This window comes from Falco cherrug, chromosome 1 (genome assembly GCF_023634085.1).
Source record: "Falco cherrug isolate bFalChe1 chromosome 1, bFalChe1.pri, whole genome shotgun sequence".
Taxonomy (NCBI): Eukaryota; Metazoa; Chordata; class Aves; order Falconiformes; family Falconidae; genus Falco; species Falco cherrug.
Window position 1 is genome coordinate 113,873,870 of NC_073697.1, and position 14,714 is coordinate 113,888,583.

A 14,714-nucleotide genomic window follows, 5' to 3' on the forward strand; every position below is an offset into this window, starting at 1 on the left:
GGACAGTTTCCTGTTGATTACCTGAACTGCTATCTCTGTTCTTCTGTCATAATGTCCACAAGGCACTGAACAGAACTGGAAGACTAAAATAATATTTTTGTTTAAGATTAAGTTTAATATACATCTGTGAAGTAAGCTAGTTCGTAAAACCATAGAAATCTCAAGTTGGACGGTACCCGTAAGGATCATCAATCCAACTCCCTGCTCATGGCAGGACTACCTAAAACGAAATCATATCACTGCATGGCGGGGGGGTGGAACTAGATGATGTTTAAGGTCCCTTCCAACCCAAACCATTCTAGGATTCTGTGACACAGAGCATCATCCAGTTATACTATTGTATTTCACACTAATTTCGAACAAGCGTTACTACGGCATATTTATGCTTCCAGAAAATGTGCAGCAGTCATTTCGCAATTGCAGTGCCTTTTGATGCAAGTAACTTTTGATCCTTTGCAAAGACTATTGTAAAGAGTTACCCTGCTGAAGAAGCTGGACTTGAAGCAGTAAAATGGAGAGCAGAAACTGTCCCAGTGGCTTTAGCAGAGACTTCCTGCATGGAAGGGGGTGGTCAGTCACTGGCTACTTCCTCAATAGTACATTTGGCACCCTTGGGTTTGGTGCTGCCATTGTACTTCTAAAGCCCTAGGATTCATGATAGCTTTTGTTGCACTACATGGAACTCATCTTTCTGTTCTCTTGTGTGCACAAGGATGCTATAAAGGCTTAACTCGACAGTGATTCTTCTTCTCCTCTTTTGAGGAAGTTTGTTTTGGTTTGGTTTTGAGTGGACTGTTTGCAAGGGCTAGCTTTTATAAGTGCACTGAGCTCCCATAGATCATACTGGGCATTCAGGAGGATTAAACACTTACGAAAATGCCTTTACCCTGATCCCAAACCTCTTGAATCTCTGGTTAGACTGGTGCTACAAAAATTTACCCTAATCTCACCCCATAGTGGAAGGTAGAGATGGGGAAGTGAATGAGAAAGTACTTACTATTTTGCTACTTAATAGGGTATAAGCTGTTCTTAATTTGGCTGTGGAACAGTATTGCTTAATTTTTCCATGAAATTAAGACTCTAACGAGTCTTGTACTATGGAGAAACATTAACATGAGAGATAAGTAATGCATCAACTTCAGGAGGTTGGTCTTCATCAAATTTTCAACTGGGTTGTTGCTAAGTAGGTACAAATCCTAAGTGTAAGAGGAGAGTTTAGCTACACCACTCTCCAGTTTGTGTTTTTTACAGAAGGAGAAAGACTTTGTAGTCTGAAAGCCATCTGTTGTTTTTTGGAAAATAAAATTCATCATAGTTTAAGTCAATAGTAAAGCTTGTGCGGCGTTTAAATCTGTACATGCAGTGCTTGGTTAGGAGTAAAGCAGACCCTGCAGCGCAGTGCCTAAATACACCTTTGGCGAAGAAATCAGCAAGGTGCCAGCAATCAGCCCTGAGTTAACTGCAAGGTATGGCAGGAAGGCAGCTGTTAATAAGGTTTTTAAGGTCAGTTTTTTCAGGCAAAATTGGGTGTATTTTTTTCTCTCATGTTTTCTTTCCTTGTATAATTTCTATATTTGTGTAATTTCCTTGTATAATGATGTGAAAGATATATATTTCCTTATCATTTGATTCTTTTCTCTGTATAAAACCTGTAGAGATGGAATCAACTAATCTTTTCAGCCAAACTGTATGTGGATCTTAATTGTTTTGTTGAATTTTGCATTTCTAATGTTTAAAAAAGAGTTAGATTTGATGATTATGTCTAGAGATTAATTTGCAGATATGCCATTTTGGTTGTGAATTAGCATTTTTCACTTAAATGGGAGTGGTTAATTTTTTGCGTTGAATGGTTTAGGCTTTTTGTTAAGATACTTGTCAGTTGTGATGTGGACTCTAACCCATAGCATCTGAAGTTTCAAGCTATGTTAAGTTGGATCCATTAAACTCCTACAGGAAGCTAGTGCCTTTGTGCAAGACTGGGTGCACACTAAGGCGATCTTAGTGAGCTATTCATCTGGTCTTATTTTTCATTGGCTTACTGATTCAGCCTTCTTTGCTACCTCTGCCATGCATCTCAAAAGTGCTCCGACATCTATGCAATGGTCAAAACACTCAGTTTAATAGAAGAGTCTCTACACCCTCATGACTCTGCTTTCAGTATAGTGATTTCTACCTTGTAGTAGTGTTTTTCTCTTGCTCCTCCGAAGGCTGCCTTGCTTAATTTTGTCCACAGTGAATGTTGTGTGTAAACAAACCGCTCTCTTCCTTTCCCCGCATAGCATGTGATCGCCCCCCCTTGTCATGTCCTCCTAGAGTCACATAATTAATTAAAGGGTGTTTATACATAGATGACTGTAATGTTTATGTTGCTATTAAATTTTTGCAATGGCATCTGCCACTGCCTAATAATATGAAGAATGGCAAACAGAAAATTTGGCTTACGGGAGTGAACAGTGGAAGGGAAGGATGGAAACTAGAGTAGTCAATAGCATTCCAAGACACATCAGATGGGTCCTATAAAGAGTCGATTTGCTTCTAGCAGCAGGTTTTAGAGAGAAGCAGTGAACTGGATTTCTGCAAATCATCAACAGTAGTAGTTTGTACTAGGCCTGGTTATCAGTGTTCTGCAAATGCCGTCATTTAATTTTGTCAATTCTGTATGTTCTAGAGTACAGCTCAGCAAATGCATGCAAAAGAGATGAAGCTTAAGCTAGCCGCTAAGGTATTTATTTTAGCTGAGAGCTGAGTCCTGCTGCAGAGAGTATTGCCTTCCTTGGTGTCCCTCCACAGATTCTCTTTTCAACCTGTATTATCTGGTCCACATGCTGAAAGCAGCATGTGTTCTTGCATTAGTTTCATTGGGCCTAGAGTTTCCCTGGCTGCCATTCCCATCCAGAGGGTCATACCATCTGTAGGCATATTACCTCCTTTCCTCTCCCTCTACTTTCCCAAGTGTGACATGGCATTTAAAAAAAAAATAATTAAGAAAACAGATATTTCTATTTAGAAATTAAATTTCACAATATTCTTGCTGGGGAAAAAGCCACATTCTAAAATGGAGCCCTGAGCATTGTTTGTTCCAGTGGTATGGTTATATTGTTAAATGAATTCAGATGATTAGAACAGAGAAAGTCATACATGCTATAAAGCCTACCGGCCACTCCAGTAGCAAGTGTTGCGAGGCTGGATGTGTGGGGAAGAAGGCAAAGAATTCCCCCTAATATCTCACTGGTGTTGAGGCACAGAACTGTGTTCTGCTGTGCTGTCATCTGATGATGATCCCGTTAGAAATGTAATCCCAGGGGAGAGAAAAAACAGGTAAGAATTGTACAGAATGCCCTCTAGCATCTCAGGAGCACAGATCTGCAAATGTATGTGTAATGACTGTACCAGAGCATGACACTAAAGGTAACATTGCGAATCTTGTTTGTACCTGCAGCTACTTGCTCTGGTGAATAGGTATGCTTATCTCTACTGGTGTTACCAGTCCTTTCTGGAGAGGTAAAGGTGGATTCTATTCTGGTTTCAACATTGCCCTGCTTTTTTTTTTTTTTTTTTTTTTTTTTTTTTTTTTTTTTTTTTAGCTTTGGAATAGCTGGTAGCATGCAACTAGAGCAATACTAGATCATCTTTTAATTCCAGGCCAGAAAAGTGGCAATTTTTTTCAGATTCTGTGGAGATTACTGTGCTATGAAAATATCTGGACCACTCTGATGAGCGTAGTTAATGCTCCTTTAGAGTATACAGTTCCTACCGTTAATTTCACTAGCATGATTTCTTTTGATCAATTTCTTTGAATTTAGTGAGGCTCCTCATAAACTAAGCTGCCTTCATGAATTTGTCTCTAAATGTAGGAGTAACATCTCAGCCCTTTAGTAGTCTAGTTTCCAAGGACTATAGTTACACAGATGAAGTAGAATGCCCGCAAGTGGTTAATCAGGCAAGACATTTTCCCATCAAGTTTTTCCCATCATATCAGAGTAAACGTCTTCAGAAAGATAATATTAAATATGCCAGGTCTGCATTTGAGTATAGGTTCGTATTCCTTGAACCTCCTGGGGGATGACTATGTGAAGAGAAACATAGTATGATTTAGGGGGCCTTTAGACTTGCATTGTAGTCTGTGCTGTGGCATGTATCCTGAAGCTGGAGAACATTTCACTCATGAGGAGGAGGAAATGAGAACAGAACCTGCCTAAGAATCTGTGGCTGAAAGACATCATCAGCACTGTTTTCATGACACATCCAAACATAGCACCCTACAAGCTACGATCAAGAAATTTAACTCTACCCCTGCCAAAACCACTGCAATTTAAAACACCTTGAGAAATATCTGTGTCCCCTCTATCTCATTTCCTTGCTGCACTTGCTCTTTAACAGTGAGTGCTGTGTCTGCAAAGCGATTGTCATTCACCATATCCTGCAAGGCAATGGCATGGATATGACGGGAGATTTTTACAGAACAAGAAGTAGAAAATGTGCTAGAAAAAATGGGGCAGAGCTAGAATTTATTGACTCATATATATATATATAGCATTTCCTTTCTGGTGTTTTGGTTTTGCCTTTGTGATTTTGTTTAATTTTTCCCCCGACATCATCTTACTTCTCACTTTTAAACAGTCGAAAACACCATAACACATACCAAAAGATCTAAATCTGGATGTTAGAAACTTATATTCAAAGTTGACATTTGTTAGTAAAGCTTTTAAAAAAAAGTAATTGTCTGGTTTTGAAACCTAGCAAAGGAAAATTAATTGCAATTCTATAGTGAAAGTAGTTTCGCTTTCCATCAAAAGCTGTTCTTTTGAGATGGAGAATTTCCATATGCACAGCCATTTAAAGCTATCATGAGACGGAGTTTTCTTAATGAAACTAATTGTTTTTCCAGTCATGTTGTAATTAACAGAATTGCATATACAAGCACTTCAGAAGGCTGGTCTGTGCTCGTGACATGGAGGCCTCCTTTTTGCTTTTAGCTCTCACATTCCTGAGAGCTTCATGTGTTCTTCCTAAGGCAATCACTGGTGGCTGCTTTGCCTCAACAATTACTCTTCCTGTGAGCTATTGCAGATAATACTTCTTCCCAAATAAGCTGAAAGCAGGTAATAGTTGTGTCCCAAGCACTTTGGCAGAACAACAGTCTGTGAATTGCCCTGGTGAGGAACTGAAAATGAAAGAGGTTTGTATGTGCAGTTTGGAAAGTGGTTAATTCAGATCATTTTCATTCCTCAAAAGTCAGGTACAGAGGTGCTCTCTTTGCTTGCAGTTTCAGTGCGAAGAATGGAGAAAAGCAGATTTCTATGCTGTATATTGAAGAGTCCATCATCTTCTCTTTTCTTTTTACTCCCTTTAAAAGCCAAGTTGTCAATTGTGATGCCGGGGCATCTTGTTCTGTACTGCTGCATATATCAGAGGAGTTACTTATTACTATTATTCATTACATATTAACCCTAGCAGGGTTTAGTGTAGCAGCATTTTTAATTCATGAGATGAGGAAACAGTGCATGCAAATGCTGTAGTCTTAGAGCACTGGGCAGAAGCTTTCACTGAACACAAGAAAATCAGTGGGCAGGTGGTTGCAACATATGCACTGTTTTATTCACAATATCATGGAGTGCCACCAGCTTCCCTGGTCCTTATCATTTGATCAGTCTGGTTTTTGTTTCCAAATACATGGAAGATGATGTTGCCTCTGTTTATTTAGACTGTGTCTCAGCGGAAGAGTGTTGTCTCTATTGCTTGGATATACTGAAACGGCAGGTAGGGTCCAGGAAAAAGTAAATCTTGCCTAGGCCTCTGAAGAAGGAATCTAGAGAAGGGTTTGAGAGACCTGTGTTCCTGTCCCAGCTCTGTTGGTAGCTGTGAGCTGGTGCCATTGAGCTTTCATTACCGTCATGGTGGAATGACAGCAAAGGTGTTTACCTTCCATGGTAGAAATGGCCTGAGTGCTGTAGGAGGCCTTCATCTATATGCACAAACTAAATGAAAGGCCCTTCTGTTCCTGTATCCTTGAGTCTCTGTATTTTAGGGTTTTGTATTTAGATCTGAGAAAACTGCTTTATACTTGCAACTTTCCTTGGACAGGTGGACTGTGGGAGGGAACAGAAGGACAGAGACGTTCTCTTAAAAGCACTGCTAATTAAACATTTGGCATAAGAATCTATTTTGTGTTTCTAGATAAGTTACACTAGTTCTTAGTTATTCAGAGTTTCCGTGGCTAATGCTACAGGTAACCAAATAGATTCCTAGTTACAGTTTCATTGCTTATGATCCCTTTCTTGAAATGAAGAGTAAAATCTGTCTTATAGACTAACCATTTTGATGAATAGATTAGAGCAGCTTTCAAGTGTGTCATATGCTGAACTATTCCCATGGAAGCCGATGGGAGTTCTAGGAATCAGCATGTGGTCAATTGCAAAATATTTACTGCAATACAGCAGAAAAAGAGCCCGATGTTCATGTAAAGCAGTCCTGTTTCATATTGGTTTTTTCCTTCTGCAGGTGAAGAGCCTGCATTTTGCTCATCTGGCTTTCTACAGGAAAAGCAGTGTGAGTTGAAGTTCTAATTTGTCTTTGGGCTGAGGTGGTTCAACAACTGGAGATAATAATAGAATAGAAATGTTAAACAGCACAGGTCTGGTGTTATGTTGAGAAGGGAGATGGGTGTGGAGGGACCAGGATTCTTTTGAGTTTTGTTGTAAATGTATTTGGTTTTAATGCGGACTATGAAAATGTACCAGGAAAGTGCTTGTAACATTATTTAACATGTTAGGTAGTGCCTGACAGCATTGGCTAGAGTGGCAAAAGTAAAGCATTGGAGGCTGAAGCTGCTGGTATACATGATAGCTCATGCAGGGCAGCACAGCATGGCTTGATTTGGAGTGTAGAAGCCTTCAGTGCTTTGTGCCCTTTATTTCTTCCATCTGTGCTTAAAGAGGTAAGAGATGTTGCTGTTAAAGTTTCTGAGTGGCGTAGGAATGAAAAGTAGTGCCATGCCTGGCATTGCTAGGGTTTCTTTGCTGCTGGTGCTCCACTTTGAGGAGCTTATTCACATGTCACTGTTGCTGATCTTTCTGTGCTTTCGTATTGCCTGCTGAAGAGAGTAAATTGGCTTACAGAAATGTGGTGTTAATGAGGGTGTTTTGTTTCCTCACAGCGTCTCTGTGAACAACTGTCAGTTGCCCTCACTGAGTTCACAGTGAAACATCTGCTGTTCCTGCAGCTATGTTTACAAGCACGTGCTGTTCCTTTGTGCCAGCCCCTTCCCGTTTGGAAGTCATGTTTTGCCCGGCTCATCTGGCCTGTTCTGAGAACTGGAGCTGAGGAGCACTTGGAGTCTAGATCGTCAGCTAAACCCTGTGTGTTTCTTCTACTCCAGTGCTCCATAGCAGTCATGTACAAGATCTAGTAGCATGTGTGTGTGTAAGACTCATTCAATGAAGAAAGAGTGTGGAAGTTAACACAGGCACTATCTTATGCTGTGGCTTCCAAAACAGGATTGGGCTCAGTGGTGCATGCCATTATTTTCTTCTAAACAATGCAGTCTGCAAAACTGCATCTGCAGTGTATTACAATATTCTTTATCGTTTGTTAATAGAAAGCGTATGTTACAGCCTTCATGTGGACATATTTCTCATGACGGATTTGTCATTATAAACAGCTAGTAATAGCACAGCAGATGGCAAGAAACAGCATAATTTCTTGTGGGAGTGTGATAATGGAAAGGACAGTTTTCTTTGGGGACTATCACCACCTTATGCTTTGTACCTAAAACAAGTTATCTTGTTTTCACTCTGAATTCCTCCCTCATTAACATGGCAAAATATTAGGGATGTCTGAAATGGTCTTGGAGGGGGGGACCAGGGGGAAGAGGACCTGGCTTGATTCTTAGTACAGGTTTGAACAGCATCTCATGTTCTCAAAAGTTTGGGAAAGATTATGAGAATTCTTTTCTCCTAGATTCAGGGTAATTATTTACTTACTTTTTTTGTCACGGATTGAACTGATACTTTTCATGGCTGATTTGGGGTGTTGAATCACTGTCTGAGCTTTTCTTTTCACCTGACTCTCCTCTTATGCTGATGACTGATCTTGAGATCAGATATATTCCACATGAAGAGACTCTTTGTGCAATGAGTTACTTCAGGTAAGGCTATAGACACACAGCTTGCTTGACATCTCTGTGAGTCACTGATGAACATGTGCAATATATATATATATGCACACACCAGTTCCACTGAGAACTGTAGTCCAAAACAATCCCTGCCACAGATGCTGAGTCCTGGGTATCAGTGGTAGTAGTGTGTGTTTCTGTCTCCACAAAGACTGGGTAAATCTCCGCTGTAGCTATGAAATCAGTGGCTCAGATGGTAGCCACTGTTCCTGGATATTGACTGCCAGACTGAAAATCAGTGTAATTTCTGTAATGTGACTGCATTTAATTTAGGACTGTGAGCTGTCTTACATATAGTTCAGTATGTGATTAACAATAGGTAAATGTCAGTTTCTGGTTTTACTCGCCACCTTCACATTAGTTTGTTCTGGTACTGCATATTGCTAAGAGCCGTTTAACTGCTTAAGGTAGTTCTCAATGAGCTGGTATGTGGTTCAGTGGCTGTCCTAGAGAAAAAATGCGTAATAGTTCCTGCTGTTTTTTTAATGCAGCCTTATGTTTTAAATGGTATCAGTTGATGGTCTCCCAAAAGATGGAACTTTCAAATTTCATACTGTTGACATAGTTTAATAATGAGGTCACTGTTCCCATGTGATAGTTGAACACCTACTATGATCTCAGCTACATCAGGTTATTTACAGTACTTACATTTGGCCACCTATTTTAATTAAGGTTACCAGGTGTTCCAGGTTGGCCAAATGAGCCCTGGATTTTCTGTTTCACGAGTCTCTCCCAATGTGAGTTTATACCATTTTCTTCCTTTGAATCTGACTGCCATCATATGCTATGTATTTTTTTCTTTCTGTCCTCAGTGGAGTTTTATGTGCAAGATAGTTTTGTGATTTTGTTTCTTTTCTTTGCTTTTTGTTTCTTTTGGGTTTTACTTTTATTGTTTTTATTGCCACGCTACTGTGCATTCACCTCTGTTCTCTGACAGGCAGAGCATTTTGCAGGGAGAGCAGGCAGTGTGGAGTTTTGTGATAGGTGAGTTTATTCCACAGTCTCAGACTAGCTGTTGAAAAGATGCTCCCATCTGCAGAAGGCAAGATTATTTACCCTGTTAGAGGGAAGTCACTGCACCTTAGAAGCAGAACAGCTGATTGTGATGTTCATATTCTGCCTTGCTCCCTGGGCTGAGGAAGCATCTGGGAAAAAAGACACTAGGAATTTGCATTGTCTTGTGACCTGCAGAAAACCAACGCAGTGATACTAGGCCAAGTTCACCCAGTAGCATGAAGAAATCACTCTGCTCAGTAACAAGAGCCAGAGCTGTGTAGGGTGGCTTAGCAGCTGTGTCTGGGTTGAGGTTTTCAAGTGTTTTACTCCCAGGAAAGCATTAAAACAATGGCTGGGTCTTTGAAAGCTTTCAGTGCGTTTGGAGATCTGGTTGCTTTTGTAAACTGGGACCCAAGGACAGCAGTTGGAACTGGCCACTGCTAGCAGCTGCCCACTACTGGTCAGTTAGTTAGAGCGCCTGCAGAGAGGCTGACCTTGAGGAGTGAGATTTCAACATCTTCTCCTATTCCTGTGTCTCCTCACCTTGTGCCAGATTTGAGAAGCCTAGCAGACTCTGTAGCTGGTGAGTTTGCAGATCAATTAGAAAACAAGACAAAACAAATGAACAGAAAGTTTTTAATCTTATCCCACCCTGACCTTTCCTGACTGCATCACTAGATGTTAGAGTGTAAGGTATTACAGCCTACTGGTTTCTGACTCTGTATGGGATTTGAATACCTATTTTGTTACTGTAATCTACGTAATGATACAATTAACATAAATTGGTATAATGATAGTATGAATCAAGACAGCTGGAAAAATCTGTGAAATGTTGATAATGTCATCAGAGAGCTTCAGTCCAGCAAAACTGTGTTGTTATTTTACCTCGTTAAAGCCCTTCTAGTAAACAGTAAAACACAAGTTCCTGTAATGAGCTTCTTTTCAGTGCCTAATTAAATTTCTATAATTTTCTGTAGTAGGTCATGCTGTCCATTTCTGTCTTCTACAGAGCTTTAGCTGATGAATATCCTTACCTTTTATATTGTCATCATGACAGAGAAGGTCCCCAGTTAAATATTTAAGTATCTAGTATTTAACCTAAACAATAAAGCTGAACCTGTGTAGACCCAAAATCTGATTATCCTCCGAAGTATATGCTCCGCAGATCTCTTGAAATGTCACAGGGTCACATGCATGACACATGGCACCTTGCCTCCCCCACTGTAGGACTGTTTTGAATTCAGGCAAGTTTGTTTCTTTGGGCAGCACACTGCAGAAGATCTACCTGTTGAAGTTCCTGACTTGTGCTGCAAATCATAAAAAACCCCCACCTGGTTCCCCTTTACTGTTTTTTTTTTTTTTTTTTTTTTTTGGGGGGGGGGGGCAGTGGGTGTGTGTGTGGGGCGGGGGGGGTAAGACCTCATTCTTTTTGTGTTAAAACTGTACTGCTAGGTACAGGTTTTCAAAACAAGACAGTATACATTCTAACATTACTGCAGCCTGAAATTTTGGCAGCATAGCAGTGTTCTGAAGACAGTTGAACTGTGCGCATTGGTACGTCTGAAAGAAAAGAATACTCTGTACACTTCCATAGACTGATCTGTGCATCATCATTTCCGCGATCTCTAATATTGTAAGTTGATATCATGCTTTTTTTTTTTTTTTTTTTTTTTCTCAGCTAAAGTGAGCAAGCAGTTTTGAAAGAAGCTCAAGGTTATGGTAGAAGGCTACTTCCGTAATAGAATAGAAATTATGGTTAAAGCAATGCCTGGAATCCTAGAGTCCAGTTATCTATGACATCTTTGTGTGTGTGAAGCAAGGAACTATCCTGCAACCTGGCATTCAGCGCATTAGGGAAAAAGCAAACAACCCTCTGGGCTTTCTGGAAGAGTATCTTTAGAACAAGATTTTCAAAAGAACAGGGCACAAGTAATTGGAGGAAGTAATTTGTATTACACTGTATAGGTAACTGAAGAGCTTTGTGAGCATGTGATGAGGAGTCCTGGGTTTCCTGTTTCAGTATTTTCTTGAAGATAAACATTGCGGTTCACTATAAGGTGGTACCTTATGGCCCTGTATGATCCTTTTTTGTTGCACAAAACTAGAGTTTCTGTGGTACCAGTTCTGTTGTGAGTCTAGGTGTAAAAACCTGAAACTTTTTCATATGATGACCTTCAGAAAAAGGTGAGTCTTCCGGACAAGCTTTTGGAAGCAACACTTTAAATAGAAGCATCTTTAAATTGCAGAGACTTCCAGAAAGCAGTTGAATTTGGTGGCTGTTAAGGGTTTATGGGTGTGTGTTGAACCAGTTGGGTTTGTTTTCTGACATTTTGGTTATTGTTGTTGCATTGTTTTGTTTTATACAAGTATCAAATGACTAGTCTTTTAAATCCTTGCCTGCCAGAAAGGCAAGAATAATTACCTTTCTTTAAAATACGGAGAAATGTATCAACAGAGAATAAAAATAAATTTCTAATGGCTATAAGGAATCGTAGTGGTAGAATCTGTAGAATTAGCTCTCAATCCTAATGCAGAAGAATAGAGAGTGCTCGAAATGTGTTTTGGACTAAATTCAGTGCTTTTAGAATAGCATGGCCAGACCCTGCTTAATCAGTGTTCTTGGTGAGGTGAAAATTACAGTCCCTCTCTCTCAGGGTCTGGCAGACTGCCTACAAATATACGTCAAGTGGAGTGGAACCAAATCACAAACAGGGTGTTGACTCAGAATGCAAAAAAAAACCCCAGAACCAAAAAACTTAAACTGAGTCATCTCTACCATTACATGATGCATTTATTTTCTTCTGACATGCTGGAAGAAACAGAAAAATGTCTTTAAATCCAGAAAAGCCGTCAGTGAACTACTTTGGTATTATTTTGTCTCATTAACTCCTAAAATGGGAGAAAGGCCTCCCAGCTTTTCTTGGAACAGCTAACCCTTGTGACACGAGTAGAATTTTAAGGCTACAACACTACAGTCAGGTGAAGTTTTAAATTGCAAGTTCCTGGTGTTGACATTCATGGAGAGGGAAGAGGAGGCATTACAGGGGTGGGAGGATTCACATCTTGTCTGGAATTTCATCACTGTCTGTAGAAGGGAAAAGCACAGTTGCCCTCCCCAAAGAACTGACCCCCATGACTTCAGCTGAAATAATTCCACTTCAGTGAGAAGTTGCCGTGTTTAATTTCTCTGAAGTCCACTGAGGTACAAGAGTACAAGGCGTTATCTAAAGATCACCTGGAACTTTCAGTTTGTGATTGTTTTCTTTTAAATGAAAGGCTGGCATATCTTGACCATGCCATAGTTCTCGTGAAACGCATTTGGTGGTTTCGGTTGTTTCTTGCTGTGTGAGAGTGGCTGTATTTAGGCAGAGGTTGAGATGCTGGACTTAGCCGTAAATCATGCCAGTTTTGCCATTTTGGCATATTTTAATAAACAGTGACTAATTTGTAGCTTTTAATATCCTGTATCTTAAAAAGAAATTTATATTCTGGAGAGCAATGGCATATAAGGTGAAGAAGCAGGCCTTGTGAAATGAGCAGGAAAACTCATGAATAGGAGCGCATTTAACAGATAAAGCAGAATAGATCTCTACTGGTCTAGGTATCAGCAGTTTGTATTTCAAAGGAAACTTGATTCCTTGTTCCTAGGTCAGTATTGGTTGGTTCATAGATTGCTAGCAGACTGAACAAACTCAACTTGACAATGTTTTAGGTGTTAACATCTTCATCTCATGTTTACTTGTATATGTTATCTGTTTCTTGTCTTAAGTAAAAAAATCACTACTAGGAAACTGAGATGGTAGCAGAAGCAATCACACTGTAGATGTTTTGAATTCTAAATGGAAAACCATCAGGTTTCATTTTTGCTACTCTCTCTTTAGTGCCTTTTAAAAATAGTGGCTGAGTGCTGTAAAACTGGAGTTTCATAATACTGCTAGAAATTCAAACCAGCATCCTACCAAATACCTGGTTTGTGGGTTATAGTGGCTATCAAGTACTAATTCTTAAAAGAACTGGTATGTTTTGAAGGCCGTGAAAAACCTCAATACTGAGTTCCAGTGTCTTCTAATTCAGAGAAGGAGTGAGGCTGTATGGGACCTCTGAAGATTTTTATAGCCCAATTCCTCTGCTCAAAGTAGGGTCGCTTAAAGCAAATTGCTTAGGGCTGCCTCCAGTCAGGTTTTGAGTATCTCCAAGGATGGAGACTCTGTAAGTCAACTGGGCAACCCGTTCCAGTGCCCCCTCAGTAAAAAAGTTCGTTCCTATATTTAAGTGGAATTTCCTGTATTTCAATTTGCACCTGTTGCCTCTTGTCCTTTCACTTACTATCATGAAGAGGACTCTGGCTCCATCTTCTTTACTTCCTCGTGTCAGGTATACACATCGATAAAATTTCCCCCACATACCCCAAGCATTCAGTTCTCGAGGCCAAACAGTCCCATTTCTCAGCCTCTTCTCATGTCAGATGCTCCTGTCCCTTAACCATCTTTGTGTCCCTTTGCTGGTCTTGTGCCAGTGAGTCCATGTCTGACTTACACTGAGGGGCCCAGAACTGGACACAGCAGTGCAGATGCTGTCTCAACAGTGCTGAGCAGAAGAGAATGATCACCTCCCTTAACCAACAGACACTCTTCCTAATGCAGTCCAGGATATGGTTGGCATTCTGCTGCAGGGGCACATTGCTGGGTCAAGGTCAACATGTTATCCACCAGGATCTTTGGGTCCTTTTCTGCAAAAGCTGATTTTCAGATGGTTGGTCCGCAGCCTGTACTGTTAAGTGGAGTTATTCCTCACCAGATGCAGGACTTTGCACTTCAGTTGGTTGAATTTAATGCAGTTCCTTTTGACCCATTGCTCCAGCCTGTTGCAATCCTTCTGAATGGTAGCAGAACCATCTGGTGTTGCAGCTACTCCCCCCAGTCTTGTATTGTCTGCAGGCTTGCTGAGAGTACAGTCTGTTCCATCATCTAGGTCATTAATAAAGATGCTAAACAGGACTGGACCCAGTAATGACCCCTTGGGGTACACCAGTATTCACTGGCTTCCAGCTGGACTTTGTGCTGCTGATCACAACCCTTCAAACCTGGTGGTTCAGCCAGTTTTCAGTCCACCTTACTGTCCCCTTATGTAGCCCACACTTTCTCAGATTCTCTGTGAGGATGTTATGAGAGAGTGTTTGAAAGCTTTGCTGAAATAGAGAGAAACAACATCCAGTGCTTTCCATTCATCCACCAAGCCAGTCATCTCATCACAGAAGGCTATCAGGTTAGTTAGGCATGATTTTTCCTTTGTAAATCCATGATGACTACCAGCAGTCACTTTCTTGTCCTTGTGTTTGGAAGCAAAGCGCAATGACCAGTAGCTTACTTCTTTGAGGCAGAATCAGAACTTTGATGCTTTTGTTCTTCCCTCCTCTTTCTTTACCTGAGAAATCAGTGTTCCAGATCTGATTGCAGAACCCTGTAAGCTAAAGTGTGAGTAAGTGGGCTTCAGCACATTTTTTGCAAAGCTTTGCTCATCATCCCTGACGTAGGTGTCTCATAAG

The 14,714-nt window shown here is 40.5% G+C and overlaps 1 protein-coding gene across 2 annotated transcripts in view; it reads left to right on the forward strand.

Annotated features, from left to right (window-relative positions):
- PITPNM3 (PITPNM family member 3) overlaps positions 1-14,714 on the forward strand; it is a 116,542-nt gene that overhangs the window by 54,594 nt on the left and 47,234 nt on the right. The window contains exon 3 of one of the 2 annotated variants that reach the window (XM_027806200.2): positions 6,502-6,549. The exons of the other annotated variant lie outside the window; for it this stretch is intronic. Within the exon in view, the coding sequence (XP_027662001.1) occupies positions 6,502-6,549 (48 nt within the window). The remainder of the gene's footprint in view (positions 1-6,501; positions 6,550-14,714) is intronic. 2 annotated transcript variants of the gene reach the window in all.